The 22451-nt window shown below is 36.2% G+C and overlaps 1 protein-coding gene across 1 annotated transcript in view; it reads left to right on the top strand.

Annotated features, from left to right (window-relative positions):
* The window catches only part of LOC126815869 (hydrocephalus-inducing protein homolog), a 48625-nt gene extending 26384 nt beyond the window's left edge, over positions 1–22241 (top strand). The window contains exons 30-49 of the mRNA XM_050541871.2: positions 975–1133; positions 1804–2052; positions 2672–2838; positions 3654–3794; positions 4197–4380; positions 4823–4964; positions 5758–5835; positions 7128–7364; positions 7787–7933; positions 8784–8941; positions 10048–10136; positions 10578–10760; positions 11259–11410; positions 12021–12272; positions 13921–13965; positions 17239–17421; positions 18293–18412; positions 19405–19737; positions 21414–21615; positions 22197–22241. Coding sequence (XP_050397828.2) covers positions 975–1133; positions 1804–2052; positions 2672–2838; positions 3654–3794; positions 4197–4380; positions 4823–4964; positions 5758–5835; positions 7128–7364; positions 7787–7933; positions 8784–8941; positions 10048–10136; positions 10578–10760; positions 11259–11410; positions 12021–12272; positions 13921–13965; positions 17239–17421; positions 18293–18412; positions 19405–19737; positions 21414–21615; positions 22197–22241 — 3266 coding nt within the window. The remainder of the gene's footprint in view (positions 1–974; positions 1134–1803; positions 2053–2671; positions 2839–3653; positions 3795–4196; positions 4381–4822; positions 4965–5757; positions 5836–7127; positions 7365–7786; positions 7934–8783; positions 8942–10047; positions 10137–10577; positions 10761–11258; positions 11411–12020; positions 12273–13920; positions 13966–17238; positions 17422–18292; positions 18413–19404; positions 19738–21413; positions 21616–22196) is intronic.
* The last annotated feature ends 210 nt before the right edge of the window (positions 22242–22451 follow it).

Below are 22451 nucleotides of genomic sequence, written 5' to 3'. Positions count from 1 at the left end.
GGCTAAATATAGGAAAATTATTTGAATTTTGCAAAAAAAAAAACCCCCAAAAAAACCTATTGCAAATCATAGACGTCATAGATCTGTAGACAGTACACAGACTAGTCATAGATACATAGAATGACTCAAACTAAATAAAGAAAAACACAGCTATTATGTCAGTGAATATTCAATTAGGTCAATTGGGATCACATGTTTTTTTTAATTTTCTTAGAGTGCCGTTGAGAATTTCGCGGCACACTGGTTGAGAATCACTGTCTTATACAGTTATCACAACACGAGAGGATCTGTTAGGTACATTGTTGCAAAAATCTACGGAAATCTACGAAAGTTATGTTTATAGAGATTTTGTGGGGGGTTGGATGGTCGAATGGTTAGCATGTGTGCGTTGTATCATAAGGTCTGCCATTGAATCAACTGACATGGTTTCGATTTCCCGGGTTGTACATGACAAGGAGTAGGGTCGCCTGGCCATATGGTTGTTGTTAAAAGTTTTGACATTCTACTAACTCATGAGGTCATCATGTAGATTATCATCATTCCGGAGACGACCGCCCGGTTGGATGGCTGAATGGTCTTAAACGCAAAATAACCTAATTTGTGTCAAATGGAAATTAAACCCTGTTTCTCTCTCTTATTTGGGGGGGTTGGATGGCCCAATGGTTAGCACGTGCGCGCCTTATCATAAAGCCTGTCATTGAGTCAACTGGCGTGGTTTCGAATCCCGGGTTTTACGCAACAAGGAGTAGGGTTGCCTGTCCAACCTCGTGGGTTTTCTCTGTGTCCTCCGGTTTTGACAGACTGCTAAAGACCCCTACGCGCAAGCGAATTATTGAAATAAAATTAAACCATATGTTAGTCCCGAAATGACCTAGTTTGTTTTGAGTGGACGTTAAACCCCATTTCTCTCTCTCTCCCTCTCTCTTATTTTTTTAAATGTAAAATGTTTTATTTTGTATATTTTGTATATTTAGTACAAGCTGGAGCTAGTAGTACTAGTGTTGGTGAATTGGAGATAACACCCGTGTCTGCTGCTATTGCCCGCCATCTTGGTATAGATTTAACACCAGAAGGTAAAGCTGCACGTAATCGACGAGGAATAGCTATTATTGTACATGGTGCACCTATGGCTGGTAAGGCTTTTAATTTTAATTATTTATTTTTAGGGGATCTGCGGTGTTTCAGTGGGTAAGCCGCTGGCTCGCTAGTCTGGTGGCCTTGGGTTTGCTCCTGGTGTTGGCCGAGAAAGTTCTACAGGATTTTTCTGGCATGGAGGGCCTGACATGAATGGACAGCTGTTTAGTTGTTCGGATGAGACGGGATGGAAAACCGAGGTCTCATGTACACATTGGACTGCATGGTGTTGATTCCCATCTTGTGGGTGACAGTAGGGTCATCTGTCTGTCCAACCTCATGGGTTTTATCCGGGTTCTCATGTTTCTTCCCACTGCTAAAGACCCGTACGCAATTAGATATGAAATTGAACCATATGTTAGTCCCGAAATGACCTTGTGTCAAGTGGATAGTAAACCCCAGGTTTCTCTCTCTTGAAATGAATTAAAACTACCGTTCCCTAAAACCTGGCCAGTAGGACGTTAAACCCCATTTCATTTCATTTCATCTGGGTCTAGATATATAAATAACCTCTTGAATAACGCAAAAAAGCTTTTGAACAATGCAGCCAAGTACTTTAGGTTTGTAAATGAAATTATTCTTTTTCCTCAAAGAAAAAAAGAAGCGAAATTTCCCAAAGAACAGAAAATCAAAATGATTTGACCTCAATCCAATTCTTTTATTTATCAGGTAAAACCAGCACAGCTGTTACTTTAGCTAAACATTATGAAGCCTCCATCCTAACTGTCGATGGTGTGGTGCTAGATGCTATCTCCAATGGCAACACGTCTGCTGGTAGACAAGCTAGAGAATTATGTGCAGAAGCAGCTAGAAAAAAAGCTGAAGAACAGAGAGGAAGTGAACAGGAAGAAGCTGAGAAGAGAAGTGGTGCTGGTGGACTTAGTGTTGAAGCAGTAGCTGCTCATACTCAAGGTACTGGTAAGTATTTTAACTTTAACTTATTGCAATGTAATAAACTCAAAAACATAATATGGAACACAATTACTATTTTAATTAAAGCGACGTTTCGGTGGGTTCTCTCAACGTTTTCAAGCCATGTGTCAACAATAAATAAATGAATGTAGGAACTGTTCTGTCTGACCTCTGATTGTGCTTGGTTTCAATTGCAGATGGCCGAATCATAACGTCTGTCATTGAGTCAACTGGCGCGGTTTCAATTCCCCGGTTGTACGTGACAAGGAGTAGGGTCGTCTGTCCAACCTTGTGTTTTTTTCCCGGGTACTCTGGTTTCCTCCCACTGCTAAAGACCCCTACGCACAAGCAAATTATTGAAATAAGTTCAACCATATATTTGTCCCGAAATGCCCTAATTTGTGTCGAATGAATGTTAAACTCCACTCCTCTTTCTTTCTCTCTCTCGCTTTGTGAACTCAATGCCTGGTTGTGTTATTCAAGTGGCAGGGTTCTGGCCACTAGATTACAATGTCCCAGTGGGAGTATAGAAAAATCTTGTAACTTGTTGGGTGTGGCACCTGTGAGACTAGCGAGTAAAGCATGCCTTATTTTGTAATTTAATATTAATGTATTTATGTTATAGCTGTGGTAACTGGTGGTGGTGGTCAAGTTGGTATTGCACCATCAATGATATCTAATAGAAAGACAAGTACTATATCTGAAGTTAAAGGTAAACATCATCCTACTAGTATGGCTGGTACTAAAACAGGAGTTAATACATCATCAGTTGACGGTGCTACAGGTAGTCAGGTCAGTTCAATTTATCTAAATATTAGACGCTGGCTCGCTAACCAGGAGATTCGCTCCCAGTGTTGGCAAAGAAAGTTCCTCAGGATTTCTTTTTGGTTTCTCCCAAACTACATATTTCTTATGACAAATAAAATCTGGTCTATATTTCCAAAGGTCTGTCATTGAGTCAAGTGGTGTGGTTCTTATTCCCAGGTTGTTCGTGACAAGGAGTAGGGTCGCCTGTTCAACCTCGTGGGTTTTCTCTGGGCCCTCCGGTTTCCTCCCACTGCTAAAAACTCCTATGCACAAGCAAATTATTGAAATAAAATTAAATTGTGTCAAGTGGACATTAAACCCAATTTCTCTCTCTCACCTTCGACTACTGAAATATAATTAAAGGGGCTGAATATGCTGAAAATGTCGGTCAAATTGCTCCACTCTGAACCGAGATATTAGCGATTGAATTTTAGGCCTAGCCTCGATCATCATTACTAAAGTCGGTACGATAAAAACATAGTCTTGATTATCCATTTTTTGATTTAATTATGAATGGAAGTCGAACAGCAAATCGGAACCTAATCCAATAAACATCACAGGCTAGCGATGCCATGAAGAGTTGATTATATGGTCTGGATAAGTTAATCAATGTCTAATTAATAGTTTAGATAACATTTCAGGCCTAAAGAAAGACCTGCAATAGATTTAGCTCATACATATAATGTATGTTTAACTACCTGATTGTAAATAAAAATTGTAATGTATGTTTACCTGATTGTAAATGAACATTGTAATTGTAGGTATAACTACCTGATTGTAAATGAACATTGTAATTATAGGTACCTAGTAGCCCACCACCTCTAGCAGCACCTATATCTAGAAGATTAAGTGTTAGCGCTAGTATCGCAGGTGAAGAAGGGTTAATGAGCTGTGTTCTACCTGAAGAATTACTTACAGAAATAATAGCTGAAAGACTACAAGTATGTTAAAAAATTATAGCAGTCATTTATTTTATTTCGGGGAGCCACGGTGACTCAGTGAGTAAGGAACTGACTTGCCAACCAGGAGGGGTTGGATGGCCAAATGGTTAGTGTTGTATCATAAAGTGTGTCATTGAGTCAATTGTCATGGTTTTGATTCACCGGTTGTACGTGACAAGGAGTAGGGTCGCCTGTCCAACCACATGGGTTTTCTCCGGGTCCTCTGGTTTCCTCCCACTGCTGAAACCATGTGTTAGTCCCGTAATGACCTAGATTGTGTCAAGTGGACTGTTAAACACATCTCTCTCTCTCTCTCTCTCTCTCTCTCTCTCTCTCTCTCTTTGTCAATCAGATTGTAGTTTTATCTTTTAATCAGATTGTATTTTTATCTTCTATTTGTAGTTAAATGATTGTCATAGAGGTGTTGTATTTGATGGATTAGAATCACTCTTCTCCCAGAACTTTTTATCTACAGCTAATGCTATATTAAAAGCTTTAAACAATCGACGATTTATATTCTTCCTCACACTCAAGTTGGATTATACTGTCCTTAAAGAACAGGAACGAAAGGAAGATGAGGAAAAAGGTAGGCATTTCATATTATAGGCGTAACTTCACATACAATTGTTTTCCATTAAAGGCTAGCGCTATAGGAATATGAGTCCAAAAATGGTTCAATTTCGGTCTGTCATTGATTAAAGTGGCGTGGTTTAGATTTTCCACTTGGACGTGACCAGGAGTAGGGTATTTTCTTGGGGTCTTCTGGTTTCCTTCCAATGCTAAAGAACCCTCTCTACATGCAAGCTCATTATTAGATAAAAATGGTCCTGAAATGACCTATTATGTGCCGAGCAAGTGGACCTTAAACCCCATTTCTCTCTCTCGCGCGTTTGTCACAAAATGACCAGAAGATTGTGTTAATATTAATAGCCATTCTAATTTGAATTCCATAGCATAAATGTTAATGAAATATAGAGTCCAAATTTGATATTGTGATTTATTTCGTTGTTTTTTTTTCATGTTTTCAGCTCGTCTAGCGAAATTACACGAAGAACAAGAAAGACAGAGATTAGAAGAAATGTCCGAAGAAGAATATGATGCTCTGCCAGAAGAAGAAAAAGCTGTCGTAGATCAAAAGAGACTTGAAGTTAAAAAAGAAAGAATTAAAAAGTAAATACCCATGTATTCATATTTAACTCGATGAACTAAGTGTGGTTTAATGGTCGAGAGCAAGACATTAAGTAATATATTGAAACAACACGGAGGACCATTCACTGTATTGAAATGAAATGGGGTTTAACGTCTTACTGTTCTGCTCTGAACTGGATTAATGAAGACGGGCATATACCATACAGTATGCTATGAGGGAAATTTTGCCCAGACTGTGGCACTAAGGTCTACTCTTATATCGACTTCCAACTGCCAAGGGATCTTTTACGTGCACGCCAATGTGTACACAGGACCTCAGTTTTTCATCCCATCTGAATGACTAGACAGCTGTACTTGTCAGGCCCTCTGTCCTGCATCACTGACAAGGGGGAACCACGCCGGAAAATCTGGATGTATTTTCTCGGCCAATGCAGGGATCGAACACCCAAACTCCAGGCTAGCGAGCCAGCGTCTTACCCACTTAGCCACCATAGCCCCCCATTATTAAACAACTTAAATTACAGACATTCGCATGTGCTTTGCAATGAAATATGTCACACGAGTCCAAAATTTCAACTAGTATAATATTTTTCTTTATTAGAAAATTAGTTTTAGTATGAAAATTAGTTTTAATATTTAATTTGAAAATTAATTTTAGTATTTAATACACAAATTAACTTGCCTGATGTCATCTCTATCAGTGATATTTGCAGCCAAACGAATATTTACTGCTGATCTGTTTGATACAAAAATGCCAGACTGAGCCTTCTTGTTTATTTTTGAAGTTCATTAATTTTATTTTTGAATTTTACAGAGAACAAGAAGAGAAGGAAAGAGAAAGAAAGTTGAAAGAAGCTGAAGATGAAGAAAGAAAACGTCTCGAGGAAGAAGCGTAAGTTGATTTTCTCAATAAAATATTGTTTATAATTTTTTTTTTTTATAAAGAAGGGTCTGCTCAAAAGTTTTAAGGCTGATCTCTGTTGTCTTAATTCACAAATCTGATTAAAACACAGGTCCTATTTCGTTTCGTTTTTTATAGTTCAAAATTTTGTTTTACTTGTCTTTACTACACTAGGATCTGTGAGAGTTGTTTTATAACCCCCATTCTTGTTGATGTGAGGGATTAGCCAATGAAACGATCTGTTACGGCGAAACATCATTGCTGATTGCTTAATCAAATGTCTGACGTCATAGGGTCAAAAGCCGCTTGTATGACCTGATGCTAGCTTCTACTACAACCTGTCAGATCTTCATGTAGTGTAGGCCATCGAAAGTATAAAAAAAGATTTCAGTTATTGTGTCATATCATTCAAAAGTCTGTTGTAGCGAGTTCTTGGCGTAAGCCATTGCATTCCACTAGAAACATCAAAGCTGATTAGTTAATCAAATATCTAACGTCATAGCATCAAAAGCCGCTTGTATGACCCCTGATGCGACCACCTACTACAACCAGTCAGATCTTCATGTAGTAGAGGCCATTAAAAGTATAATCAGATTGACTTAAGCTAAAATATTTTAAGAATGTAGCCTTTTCATTGGATTTTAACTCTCAACCAATAAATATTCTGAATCCTGAATCTTTGGAAAAGGAAGAACTAAAAGTTAAGCATGATATAGGGTGGATTGTGGAGATGGATCTTATATAATATGAGTATGTTATTTGAATCTACGGTCCTGGCAAGGGACAACATATAGTCGCGTTTCTGGCGAACCAATGAATCTGATATTTAAGTACCGGTATTGAGAATTAAGCATTTGAAATTATGTATGAAATAATAATCACAAATGAATGTTATTATTTGATGTCCACAGATATAACAACAGAACCAAATTTCAAACACATAATTCTCAATACTTAGATATATCAGATTCGTCGGTTCGCCAGAAACGCAACAATATAGTCATTTGGATAGATCGAAAAAAAACAAGGTCCCATGATCACATTGGCGTGCGCGTAAAAGAACCATCGACAGATGGAGTTCAAAATAAGAGTAGGCTGTAGTGTCACTGGCCTGGGTAAAATTTCCCTCAAAACAAACTGTATGGCATAAGCTCTTCTTCATTCACCCAGTCTGCTTAAATAATGATAAGAGTTATACCCCTTTATTTTTGGTAAAATGTCCGACAAGACAATTTTTTAAATCCCATTACTGCATTAAACCCCATTTAATTTTTTTTTCTCAGTAATAAAAACAAGAAAGGTAAAAAGGGCAAACAAGCAGACAATAAAGACAAAGATAAGAAGGGTCAAGCTGGCGGTCGTACAGGTGCTACAACCAGTACGGATAGAGTTGGTCAGAAATCACAAATGGGACCAAAACAACACGACAGTGAACATACCGCCAGTAAGACTGGTTCTAATATGGAACGACCAGAATCTCATCAAACAGAAAAAAGTGATTCTAATCTCGATGAAAACAAGTAAGTACCGTTTTTGTTCACAGGGGTGTTGAGTGACTGAATGGTTTATTTGATCACAAAGTCTGTCATTGTGTTAGGTGTAGCTGAGAAGTAGTAGGGTCGCCTGTCCATCCTCATGGGTTTTCTCCGGGTCCTCTGGTTTCCTCCCACTGCTAAAGACCCCTACGCGCAAGCAAATTATTGAAATAAAATTGAACCATATGTTAGTTCCGAAATGACCTAGTTTGTGTCCAGTGGACTCAAACCCCATTTCTCTCTCTCTCTCTCTCTCTCTCTCTCCCTCTTTCTTCTCTTCTCCCCTCTCTCTGATCTCTCTCTGATCTCTCTCTCTCTCTCTCTCTCTCTCTGATCTCTCTCTGATCTCTCTTATCTCTCTCATTCTCTGAAAATCATCTAATGAAACTGTTAACATCTGTGTTTAGAAAGAAGAAGTTGGGTAAAGATGGTAAGAAAGTTGATGGTAAAGAAAAGACTGATCGAGAGAAAAGTAAAGATGGCGATATGAGTTGTAGTTCAGAAGATCATGTAAAAGAACAGGCTAAAGAAGGAGAACTGATCTTAATGCAGAGGTACGATTAGTATTACATATTTTATTGTAGGAAAGATACTCATCATGCTTATTTTGGACTAGCTAGATACCTGGCTTTGCCAGAGGCCCAAGATCTGCTTGCTCGCCATCTTCTTTCTTGCACGCTTTCCCACTAGCTTACATCATTTGTTACTGTTAGGAAAGATACTCATGATGTTTATTTAGACTAGCTCGATACCCGACTTTGCCAGAGGCCCAAGATCTGCTTACTCACCATCTTCTTTGTTAAACGCTTTCCCGCCAGCTTACATCATATGTTACTGTTATTAAACTTAATTTGCATATAATCCTTTAGTGGCATTTAACGATTGGAATCATGACACAGTTATATAGGACAACAATCACTGGTTTATTATACACAAGCACAACGTTTCGATAAGTATCCTCTTATCGTTATCAAGCAATACTATATATCGAAATGTTGTGCTTGTGTATAAAAAACCAGTGATTGTTTTCCCATAAAACTGTGTTAGTTCTGTTAATTTGCACCCACACATTTGTTATTTATATAGATAGATCGATAGATACACTTATTAAAGCCATGAAAATCGAGGTCCTGTGTATACATTGGCGTGCATGTAAAAGATCCCTTGGCAGTTAGAATTCGATATAAGAGTAGACCGTAGTGCAGCTGTGCGGACAAAATTTCTCTTATAGCACACTGTATGGTGTATGCCTGTCTTCATTATCCCAGTAGGATGTCATTTCATTGTGAAAAATAGATTAGGTCACTTTATATTATTAGTCTGCATGTAATATAGTATTGTTATTCAACACATATTTGACTCATATTCTTGTATAAAAATAATTATTTCATTTATTTGCTTTAGGTTCCGTAGTTTTGAACACGGTCAAAAAGAATTGGCTGAGCTACTTGATAATTGGGATCGTACCACGTTACAAACTAAACGACCACCAACACCATCTGAAAAATCAGATGAAGATGGTGCTCAACATCCTCCTTCTGGTAAAAAAGGAAAGGGCAAAGGTAAATAAAGATTGTGAATGTTATATGATTAAATGGGGGTTGGGGGCTGGATGGCCGAATGGTTAGCCTGTGTGCGCTGTATCATAAGGTCTGTCATTGAGTCATCTTGCATGGTTTTGATTCCCCAGTTGTAGTGACAAGGAGATTGATTCAACGTCGTGTGTTTTCTCCTGGTCCTTCAGTTTCCTCGCACCGCTTAAGACCCCTACGTGCAAGCAATTATTGAAAATTGAACCATATGTTAGTCCCAAATGACCTATTTCGTGTCGTGGAAGTTAAACCCTATTTCTCTCTCACTTTGTTGGTCCTATTTGAACTGATAAACATTTATTTCTGTTGGTTATATTTAAACAGATAAACATTAATTGTTGTTGGTTCTATTTGAACAGATAAGCATTTATTGTTGTTGACATTAATTATTGTTGGTTATATTTAAACAGATAAACATTAATTGTTGTTGGTTATAATTGTTGTTGATTATATTTAAACAGATAAACATTAATTGTTGTTGGTTATAATTATTGTTGGTTCTATTTGAACAGATAAACATTAATTGTTGTTGGTTATAATTGTTGTTGATTATATTTAAACAGATAAACATTTATTGTTGTTGACATTAATTATTGTTTGTTCTATTTAAACAGATAAACATTTATTTTTATTGGTTCTATTTGAACAGATAAACATTTATTATTGTTGGTTATATTTAAACAGATAAACATTAATTGTTGTTGGTTATAATTATTGTTGGTTCTATTTGAACAGATAAACATTTATTATTGTTGGTTATATTTAAACAGATAAACATTAATTGTTGTTGGTTATAATTGTTGTTGATTATATTTAAACAGATAAACATTAATTGTTGTTGGTTATGATTGTTGTTGGTTATAATTGTTGTTGATTATATTTAAACAGATAAACATTAATTATTGTTGATTATATTTAAACAGATAAACATTAATTATTGTTGGTTATATTTAAACAGATAAACATTAATTGTTGTTGGTTATAATTGTTATTGGTTATATTTAAACAGATAAACATTAATTGTTGTTGGTTATAATTGTTGTTGGTTATAATTGTTGTTGGTTATATTTAAACAGATAAACATGAGAAAGAGAAGGAAAAGGAAAGAGAGAAAGAAAGACAGAAACAGTTGGAGAAAGAAGCAGCTGAAAAAGCAGCAAAAGAGGTAAATAATAAAAACATGATTCATTATATAGAAAGCAAATAATATCAACTTGACCACTGTGGCCCCCCTATCTGCCATTAAGTAATAGATGTTTAATGATATTTCTTCCATAGTCGGGGGATTGGATAGCCGAATGGTTAGCGTGTGCGTGTTGCATTTTGTATCATAAGCTCTGTCATTGTGTCAACTGGTGTGGTTTCGATTCCTTGGTTGTACGTGACAAGGGTTGTCTGTTTAACCTCATGGGTTTTCTCCACGTCCTCCAGTTTCCTCCCACTGCTAAAGACTCCTATGCATAAAGGAATTATTGAAATAAAATTGAACCATATGTTAGTCCCGAAATGACCTAGTTTGCGTCAAGTGGACTTTAAACCGCATTTCTCTCAGATGTCTCTCTTCATTGCTGATTATTAACACTGTGTTATTCTATTGTGTATCCAGGCAGCACTAGCAGCTGGGGAAATAGTTGAAGGTAAAGATGGTGAAACTACAGATGGTGATAATTCTGAACATAAACCAGAAGACGGAATCGGAGTGACACATATTATTATTGATTGTGCTGATAAACAGACACACCCGGGAGATAAAGCTCTAGCTGTCGGAAAACTACCCAGTCTCGAAGAGGTAATTGTACAAAAGAATGGTTTAATGCCTTCACTTTGGATCATAAGGTCTGTCATTGAGTTAAGTGGTGTGACTTGTATGTGACAAGGAGTAGGGTCGCATGTGCAAGTGCAAACGAATTATTGAAATAAAATGGAACCATATGTTACTCCCGAAATTACCTACTTTGTGTCGAGTTGACGCAAAACTCCATTTTTCCCACATTTTTCCAAAACTAGTAAAAAGAAAATGGGTTTGAAATATATCTTGTGAAATAAATGAGATTGAATTATCTCCCTTTAGTTTCCAAAAGATAAAAATGCTCCCTTTAGTCTTCAAGGAATTTATAATTTAGTAGAGGTTTGTAATTATGAAATATGTTATATTCTTGTGAATTAAGTGTTTTAATTATCTCCCTTTAGTCTTCCCCTCCCACAAAATAATATGTGAATTACCTCCCTTTAATCTTGAATGAATTTAGTAGAGGTTTGTAATTGTTATGATGTGTGTTTACTTCAGGTTTTAGATGGATTAGGACTAGGACCACATGGTCCTCCGATTCCACCAGCAGCAGCATTCAGTGTTGTACCATATCCAGTTAAACGTAAAGCTCCTCCTGTAGCTGAGTTTGGTGGACAATTTGTCTTTGTAGCTTCTTCTGTTGATGATCCGTAAGCATTTGTAGTTATAGGCCACAGCCATTTAAACTTGTATTCTCCGAGAACACTTAATTAAAATTTAGCTTTTAAAAACATACATGTACTTGGGTGTTCTTCTCACATTCTTGGAACGGTTGGGTGGCTGAGTGTGTTAATGTGTGTGCGTTGAATCAGAAGGTCTGTCATTGAGTCAAGTGGAGTGGTTTCGATTCGCCGCTTGTACGTGATCAGGAGTAGAATCACCTGTCCAACCACGTGGGTTTTCTCCGGGTCCTCAGGTTCCTCCCACTACTCAAGACCCACTACTAAAATTGTTGAGTGGACGTTAAACCCCATTTCTCTGTTAATACTGAATGGAATTGAACCATTTTGATTTATATTTTATAGATTCATCCATCACAATTTAATTTTTCACAAGGGATTAAATAATAAAACCCCTCAAATGATGTTCAGAAATTTTAATACGATATTGATAAATTATAACACATACTTATGGAGGAACAAATACTGATTTGTTTATTTAGACCATGTTTCAAAGAGTATTCTCTCATCTTGTTTGAAGAGTGGAAGTTAAACCCCATCTCCAGACATGATTTATTATGTACCGTATCTATGTTTGCAGCAATGTTGGAATAGAAGAAAAACCTAAAGAAGCTGAACTTGAAGAAGAGAAATCAGTTACACCTGATAAAGGTGAACATACCACACCTACCAAAGGTAAAGCTAAATCAGATAAACAGAAAATTGCATCTGAAAGTAAGAAAGAAAGAAAGAGTAGTGCTGATAAGAAGAAAGTATCTAGGCGTGGTTCGTTACAGGTAGCTTCTCCACCTCCAGGTGGGGCAACTCCATATTCAGATGTTGATGGTCAAAGGTCAGTATTTGTTGTCATCAGCTTTTGATTTAATATGGTACTGTCGCAAAATTTCGACACTAGCATCCAAACGAATAACCCACTGATTGATCTTCAATCACCTGCCCATTTGCGCTGACGTAGTAATAAAACGTTGAAACATATGACTTTTGATGCAAGTTTACGACAAATTAACCAATATTTATCTGTGGTGTCGTTCAACACACCTCTCCATTCACACAGGTTCTTTGTTTGGAAGGGGGGTTGCATGACCGAATGGTTAGCATGTGCGCGCTGTATCATAAGGTCTGTCATTAAGTCAACTGGAGTGGTTTTGAATCCCTGGTTGTACGTGACAAGGATTTGGGTCACCTGTCCAACCTCATGGGCTTTCCTCGGGTCCTCTGGTTTCCTCCCACTGCTAAAGACCCCTAAGCGCAATCGAATTCTTGAAATAAAATTGAACCATATGTTAGTCCCAAATTGACCTAGTTTATGTCAAGTTGACGTAAAACCTCATTTTTCTGTCAACCCACTCACCCAGTTCCATAGGTTCTTTGGTTGGAGGCTAGTGTCGAGATCTTGTGACGATGCCTATAAACATGTATTAATTATTTGTGTGGATATTAATACGCACTTTGTGATAATCCTGGAAACATGACCTTGACCTTGCTGTAAGAAAATATGAGGAGAGCAAATAATCACTCCCAAGAATTTATTTGATGGCGATCTGTACCATGTCCATGATGCTTGGATGGTTGCTTTCCTACTTTACACATTCAGGCAAGGTCTCGGGGTCAGACCACTGTATAATGGTATTTAGATATGTTTGCTGTGTGATAATGAATATATATAATTAACAGTATATATGTAAATGATACTAGTATTAGCTGACTTGTATATATGTATTTTATAACGTCTTTCATCTTATTCTTCCACTGAAAACTAAAGAGTGCCGGTATAGGCCATATTTATGAAAGTATAAATCTCTTAAAAATAATGGTAGCTCTAAATCACTATATAGTTAATCTTGGTTACTATAAATTGGTTTCAAGTTATAATCAATCAATTTTAAGAGGTTTACATTTTTCTAAATACGATCCCCGATGTAATTTAACGAGCAATTGTAACCTGTGACAGCAGAGTGAGTCGCAAGTTATTTTTTAGGATCTATAAACAAAATTGTCGAAATAGGCTAACTATATTTTTTTTAAAAATATGAACAGAACACATAGTTTTTATTGGAAACAATCACTAGTTTTATTCTAAAAGCACCCCATTTCGACAAGTATCCACTTATCGTTATCAAGCTTGATAGCAGTAAGAGCCCAGAGGATACTTGTTGAAACGTCGTGCTTTTAGTTTTAGAATAAAACTGTGATTGTTTCCAATAAAAACTGTGTTCTGTTAATGTGTTTCCCGCTCGCTAAATGCCACTCAAAGATGATAAAAGAAAAAAATAGTTGGCTTGTCAAATCTAAACTTTTAACTTTGGCGTGGTATATCATTAAAAAGATATTTTAGCCTATTTAATCATTTTTCCTCATACTTCGGACTCACTATGTTATCACACAGGTTCCATAGATACTTATAAAACACATCAGCTTTAGCATGGCCAATATACATTCTCTATTAGATTGTCTTTCTATCATATATTCACTGCTTACAGCTGGACAACAGAGGCTTTAGCCCTCGATGAACCTAAAATACCGAAGTAAGTAAACTAGGTAGTATAGAAATAGAAACGCTAACATTCACTCCTGCACCCAGTTTGTTTTAAAACCAAAAGCTTTAAGTAGGATGCTAGGAATTTTTGGTGGGAAGTTAATGCTTTTTCTGGCCCCGAGTTCACAAAGCATTCTCAGACTTAAGTTGAGAACTTACTCAAAATTGTTTGCCTTATTTTAACTAAAATATAGCCCTTTAAAACTTTTGTTGTTTTAATGTATCAAATACATCAATAAGAAACTATGTGCTAAGTTTTGTGTTTCTGCATCAAAGATATTTCTCATAAACAGTGATTGAAAGTTGAGTAAATTCTCAACTTAAGTCTGAGAATGCTTTGTGAACTCGGGGCCTGTATGTTTACCGTACCCTCTCCGTCTACAATTTGCTCAGCTTGAGAACAGACACTAAGGTAGTTGACCGACATTTTAATTCCTAAATCAACCAATCTGATTAAAATACAGATCCTATTTCGTTTCGTTTTTATAGTTCAAAATTTTGTTTTACTTGTCTTTACTACACTATGATCTGGAAGATTTGTTATGTAACCCACCTTCTGGATGATGCAAGGGATTAGCTAATGAAACAGTCTGTTACTGCTGGTTTTTGGCTTGAGTTGCACAGAACGGTGGGTAACCCACTAGAAACATCAACGCTGATTGGTTAATCGAATGTCTGACATCATAGGGTCAAAAGCCACTCGTATGACCTCTGACGTGACCTTCCACTACAACCGATCAGATCTTCATGTAGAAGAGGCCATCGAACGTATAAAAAAACAAAAACGAAATATAGATCTGAATTTTAATCAGATTGTAATTCAACGATTTTACTTGAAAAGACTAAAAAGTTTACTTTGAGAATTTTGAGAAGTATTTATTCCACTTCCATTTGATAAAATTGACATGATTTATTTACTCCTTGTGTGTGTATGAAACGGAGTAGGGGGATCACAGTGGCTAAGTGGGTATGGTGCTGGCTCGCTAGCCTGGAGATCGGGTGTTCGATCCCTGCATTGGCCGAGAAAGTTTATCCAGATTTTCCGGCGTGGTTCTCCCTTGTCAGTGATGCAGGACGGAGGGTCTGACAAGGACAGCTGTCTAGTCGTTCGGATGGTACGAAAAACCGAGATCCCATGTACACATTGGCGTGCACATAAAAGATCCATTGACAGTTGGAATTCGATATAAGAGTAGGTCGTAGTGCCGCTGTCCGGGCAAAATTTCCCTCATAGCACACTTTATGGCGTATGCCCGTCTTCATTAACCCAGTTTGGAGCAAAACAGTAGGACGTTAAACCCCATTTCATTTCATTTTTCATTTTTTGAAACGGAGTAGAACCGAATTACAAAATAGTTAACTAATTTTTAAATATGGCAGCCATTCAGAGCAGAGATACTTTCACGAAGTAGATACATGTACTTCTCTGCGAGCAGAATGTATGATTGCTTGTTATTATATGAAATAAATGTATTTAAATATTAGAAAAAAAAACTGTTGGCTTTTTGACAGTTTTCTTTGTTTGGTATTAATAAGACAGCATTCCATTTATTTAGCTTTTCTCTGGATCTAGCATTTTTTCATAGTGGCTAAGAATTTCCCAGAGACTCTGCTTATTTAATTAAATATGCATTATGCAAGAGCTTAATCTACCTATTGCAGATCTTTCTTTAGGCCTGAAATGTTACCTAAGTTATTAATTAGACATTAATAAACTTATCCAGGCCATAATCAACTCTCGATGTCATCGCTAGCCTGCAATATTTAGTGGATTTATATATGTTTTGTGATGGATGAAATAACCATATAAATGGATAATCAAGACTTTGTTTATTGTAACAACGGTAGAAATGACAATCGAATCGCTAAAATCTAAGATTCAGAGTGAAGCAATTTGACTGAAATTTTCAATATATTCTCTTTTTATTATCATTTTTTTAATTATTATAGCGAGAACTGTCAGCTTTTTATCTAATCTTGCCTAACGCCCCTTTAATTTATTTAGCAAAGAGATAGATGTTCTAGCTAGCCTTTTTTATTGGGTTTTTCTTTCAGTTTAATTATAAGCTTACTTAAAATAGAATAATATTTTAATATTATTTAGTGTAAAGATAAAAATATTTGTATGTTAGAATTAGATCAGATTCATAGTCAGATATCAATAATTTAAATGCATTATGTATGATTTTAGTGCTATAGACTCCATTTGCAAACTACGATACTGTGCAAGTAGAGCTATGCTGCTTCCTATGTAAAGGCAGTCACCATCTTTATTTGCCATGAACCAAATTGACGGGCCTGTTTTTAGTTGGATTGATATTTTAATTTAGTTTTCTTAATTAAATTTTAAATAATTAATCTGAGTACATATAGTGTAGATTGAGCTGTGAGAAATTTGATATTTTCTAAAAATGCAAATCATGCTTCATTACTTTAAGAGCTGGTTAGTTTAGAAAGATTAGAAAATGTTTGATTAAAATGAAATAAGTAACTACCCATTTATAAACCACCATGCACATTTAATTAGGCCACACCAATAAGGCCTGTTACTCCACACAGTTTGGCCTTAGTTACTCCACATGAATTTGGCCTCGGTTACTCCACACCAATTTGGCCTTAGTTAATCCACATGAATTTGGCCTTAGTTACTCCACACCAATTTGGCCTTAGTTACTCCGCAACAATTTGGCCTCAGTTACTCCACATGAATTTGGCCTCAGTTAATCCACACCAATTTGGCCTTCGTTACTTCACACCAATTTGGCCTTAGTTACTTTGGCCTTAATTAATCCACACCAATTTGGCCTCAGTTAATTCACATGAATTTGGCCTTAGTTACTCCACACGAATTTGACCTTATAAGTTACTCCACAACAATTTGGTATAGTTAGGCCACGTAAATTCATCCTTAATTAGGTCACACCAATTTGGCCTTAATTAGGTCACACCAATTTGGCCTTAATTAGGCCACACCAATTCAGCCTTAGTCAGGATTAACCAGATCAATTTTTATTTTTACATTACTAATATATAATTGACACTCACCCTTCTAACAAAACTACCTTCAAATATTTTATCATTTACAAAAACATGTTCTCAAATCTTTGTCTATCTATCGGAGCATTTCACAGATAATTTATAAGTTCCAGTATTTAAATTGTTTCTGGTATATTTAATGGACAGTTTTGAAATATGACAAATGATAATTAAGAAGAGGAATTTTTCCTTTGCACAGGATCATAATATACAATGAATATTTCAGATTGACTATTTTCCGATGGATTGTACCAGCAAATGGAGAAATTGTCCTCAAACTGAGATTCCAGTCCGAAGAACTGGGACAGTTTGATCAGACACTGAATTTTGAGATAGTTGGAACGAGACGAAGATATCAGTTATTTTGTCGAGGTGTTTGTGCTTTTCCAACAATAAGCAGAGAACCAAGGTAAAAATTTTGTTTGTATGTCTAGTCCTTCGGATGAGTTCAAAAAATGTGGTTCCCCTTTGTACCAAATAGTAGTACAATTAACATATCACTTGAAATTCGAAAAAAAGATGGAAAATGTTACTTATTGTTACTTGTGGCTAAGTGAGTAAAACACTGGCTCGCTACCCTGGAGGTTTCCTGTTTGAGACCTGCATGGCTCGAAACAGTTCTTCAGGATTTTCTGACATGATTTTCCCTTATCAGTGGTGCAGCTGGCCATGTCGTTTGGATAGGTCGGAAAACCGAGGTCCCATGTATACATTGGCCTGCACATAAAAGATCCCTTGGCAGTTGAAATTCGATATAAGAGTAGGCCATAGTGCCGCTGCCCGGGCAAAATTTCCCTCATAGTACACTGTATGGCGTATGTCCGTCTTCATTAGCCCTGTCGGAGCAGAACAGTAGGACCTTAAAGGGACAATAACACTCTTGTTGGCTTGACAACTCCAGAAAATAAAAAATAGCCTTATTCTAAGTACTAAATGTGTTAGTGTCCTACCTGTTGTGTAAATTATCCATTAAATCCTATTTTACTTGTCCAGAGGGTTCAAAAATATTTTTAAATCCAAGTCACATTTGAAAAGCTTTACGTTAGGCTTTTCAAATCATTTAGTTGAATTTTTCCAAATTTTTAAATTAGGTGTGTTAAGAAGAAATTTATATCATCAATTAATTGGAATATTGTAAAATAGTACAATTTGTTGACCAGAATAAAGATTGGGACATATTATTCAGTTACAACAAGAGTGGTATTGAGCCTTTAAACCCCATTTCATTTCATTTTATGAGTCAGGACATCTGTATTGTTATATACGATGACATGTTTCAGGATTGTATTCGAACAAAGAAAGAAGAGCAAGAAAGCTGATGAAATTGTAAACAAGAAATATATATTGATGACAGAAATATTTGAATTTGGACCACTCCTTGTTGGTAAAAGCCGAGATAAGTAAGTATATATACAATCATTCTATCTGGAACACCCAATGCCACTTGTTTTGCAAGTTGATATGACAATCTAGAAGTCACAATTTGGATTCAGTTTTAAAAAACGTTTAAATATATCACCCTTACACCTCACCAACCTCGTGGGTTTTCTCCGGGTCCTCCGGTTTCCTCCCACTGCTAAAAACTCGTAGGCGCAAGCGAATTATTGAAATATAATTTAAACCATATGTTAGTCCCGAAATGACCTAGTTTGTGTCAAGTGGACTTTAAACCCCATTTCTCTCTCTCTCTCTTTTTCTGTTACACCTCAATGTAGTATGAGTTTGAATGTCATAGAAATCCGACCGAAACTGCCGAACAAAATGGCTGCTCCTTGAACTCAAATAGTGTAAAAGTTTGTATACCAAGGTTGTAGACCCACTAGAGGTCACAATTTTTTTTCCGATTTTGATGAAACTTAAAATGTATGTTTATAACCCAAAGATCTCGGCTTCTGTTGATATTCGTGCATGTAGGATCGTAACTTCCTGAATGATGACCTCTGACTGTACAAAAAATCCAGTTTTTATCTTGTGAACCCGTCTATAGGTCTCAATTTTTATCCAATTTTTATCTTGTGAACCCGTCTATAGGTCTCAATTTTTATCCAATTATAAAAAACGTTTAAATATATCAGTGTTACAACCTAATGATGAAAGAGTTCGAATTTCATGAATATCAGACCGAAAGTCAGAATTTTTGATAAAACTTAAAATACATGTTTATTTCCCAATGATTTCTTTTCCTTTTGATATTCGCTCATATCAGACCATAACTTCCTGGATTATGTCCCCTGATTTTACGAAAAATCGCTTTTTTTTTAGCTTGTTTTTTATCCATCTCTTGCAAAATGTGGGCGTATCTTGCCTGGCAACCATTTGTTTATAATAGCTTTTATAAGAGAAAATTAACTTTTATAACAAGAAATTAACTTTTGAATCTTTTCTTTTCCAGATACAAAGAAGGAAAATACCCAGAAAACATGTCAACGTTAACTATACTGAATACGTCACCACTGGAGGCTGATATTAGTTTCTGTTATCTCAACGATAGTAAAGGGGAAACATATTTACTGGAGCCGCCAACGATGGTGTTAAAACCAGGGAAATCCGCGCCACTGACCATCTGGGCTTATCCTAAAGTACCTGGTCGTTATGAAGACGCTATAGTTTGTTGTGTCCGAGAAAATCCGGAACCTATTGTGTTTAAAGTAAGCTGTGATGGATTCCGACCAGAATTGGAATTGGATAAGAGACAACTTCATTTTGATAAAGTTTTATTACATAGGTATGAGATACTGTTATATATAAATATATATATTTATATGCGGAGTTGGATGGCCGAATGGTTAGCATGTGTGTGCTGTATCATAAGGTCTGTCATTGAGTCAGCTGGCATGGTTTTGAATCCCTGGTTGTACATGACTAGGAGTAGGGTCGTCTATCCAACCCTGTGCGTTTCCTCCTGATTCTCCGTTTTCGGGGGGTTGGATGGCTGAATGGTTAGCATGTGTGCATTGTATCATAAGGTCTCATTGAGTCAACTGGCGTGGTTTCGATTCCCTGGTTGTAAGTGACAAGGAGTAGGGTCGCCTGTTTAACCTTGTGGGTTTTCTCCAGGTCCTTCGGTTTCCTCCCACTGTTAAAGACACATATGCACAAGTGAATTATTGAAATAAAATTGAACCATATGTTAGTCCCAAAATGACCTCATTTGTATTGACTAGACGTAAAACCCCATTTCTCTCTCTCGCTCTCTTTATATCTATATTATGAGATTGATACAGAGAGTAACGATACTTAATTTTCTGAATGGTGTAGATCGTAAGGTTTGTCTTTAAAGCAGCTAAGTCTCTAACTCAATATCATCCAAAATCTTCAACATTGAAAACACGATTTATTTGTCAAATTGAATCAACATTCATGTTGTGATCTTATCAGGAAAAGATGGGCTTTTGATATCCAATATTTAAGACAAAATAAACATTTTACCATTGGTACAGTTGCATCAAGAGACTCGATGGACGAGTCTAGACACATTGCACCAAATCAAACGGCGTATGTGACTGGAATAACCAGACGCTAGAAATTTGCGCTCGCTTGGAGTAAAAACGGAAACCATTGAATGTAAATCAGTTTATATACATTCATATTACAGCATTATATGCATTGCAACCAACTTTTGTCAATTTCTAGGTCCCAAATGTTAGCGATTTAGCTCCTTTAAATTAAGTGGTAGGAATTTGATTCCCTGCTTGTATGTGACGACGAGCAGGGTTGCCTGTCCAAACGGTTTCCTCCAACTGCAAAAGACCCCTACATGCATGCAAATTTTTTAAATACAATTGAACCATGAAAAAATTATGTTAATCCCGTAATGACCTAGTTTGTATCATCATGTGAACGTTAAACCTCAATCCCCAACCCACCTGGGGGGGTTGGAATGCTGAAAGTTAGCGCATGTGCGTTGTATCATAAGGTCTGTTATTTGGGTCAGCTGGGGTGGTTTCGATTCCCCGGTTGTATGTGACAAGAAGTAGGTCACCTGTCCAACCTCGTGGATTGTCTCCGGGTCCTACGCGCAAGTGAATTAATGAAATAGAATTGAACAATATGTTAGTCCCGAAATGACCTAGTTTGTATCAAGTGGATGTTAAACCTCAATCCCAACCCCACCTGGGGGGGTTGGAATGTTGAAAGTTAGCGCGTGTGCGTTGTATCTTAAGGTCTGTCATTGAGTCAACTGGGGTGGTTTCAATTCCCCGGTTATACGTGACGAGAAGTAGGTCACCTGTCCAACCTCGTGGATTGTCTCCGGGTCCTACGCGCAAGCGAATTAATGAAATAGAATTGAACAATATGTTAGTCCCGAAATGACCTAGTTTGTATCATGTGGATGTTAAACCTCAATCCCTACCCCACCTCTTTCTATTTTAAAAAAATATTTTTTTTTTCAAATTTCAGAAAAGATACAAAGACAATATACTTAAGAAACAGTACAATGTTACCCGTAGCGTGGAAGTTGAGTGGATTAGAGAATCTAGGAGATGATTTTAGTGTAGCTGCTGATTGTGGTGTAGTTGATCCTAAATCAGAATATCCTCTCCATGCTTACTTCCGTGCATTAAAACCTGTACAAACTAGTAAAAAGATGATACGACTTGAGGTAAGGAGATTTGGTTTGATCGTTTATGGTTTGATCGTTTATGGTTTGATTTTCATAAAAACTTTTGGATATCATTTTTATTGTGTCGCTGGTTCTGTGAGAATCATGTAATACCATCTAATCAACCTTTTTTTTCATATTGAATGAACGATTCCAATTACAATCCGAATTCATGCACCCACATTCTTTAAGATAACTCTTATTCTTTGTTTTACATTACTTATCTCCCTTTGACCAATAACATGATTTAATAATCCTACAATTTTTATGTTAATATTTTTGGAGATGATTTTGAACCAGAATCTTATATTCCTAGTTTACCAGATTTTTATTTTATTTTATCTTATTTTTTTTTTTTATTAATTTATTTTATTATTTTGTTTATTTTATTTATTATTGTTTTTGTTTTTTTTATTTTTTTTTATTTTTTTTTATTTTATTTTATTTTATTTATTTATTTTCTTAATTTATTTTTTTATTTATTTTATTTTATTTATTTATATTGTTTATTTATTTATAATTTATTCTCTATATAGATATCTGATAAAGATAATATAATAATTTATTTATATTCTACATAGATATCTGATAGAGATAATATAATATTTTATTTATATTCTACATAGATATCTGATAGAGATAATATAATGGGAGTAGTAACAACGGAACCAATACAAGTTATTGCTGAAGCTTATGATGTAGCTTTAGATATGAGTTTCCCAAAAGGTAAGACCCACATAACTCTTGCATATCTGGGGTGGAGCCATGGTGGCTAAGTGGGTAAGATGTTGTGTCGCATGTTCAATCCCTGCATTGGCCGAGAAAGTGTGGTTTCC

This window comes from Patella vulgata, chromosome 3 (genome assembly GCF_932274485.2).
Source record: "Patella vulgata chromosome 3, xgPatVulg1.2, whole genome shotgun sequence".
NCBI lineage: Eukaryota > Metazoa > Mollusca > Gastropoda > Patellidae > Patella > Patella vulgata.
Note: the sequence above shows the minus strand (reverse complement) of the source record. Positions and strands in the feature narration are given on the sequence as shown.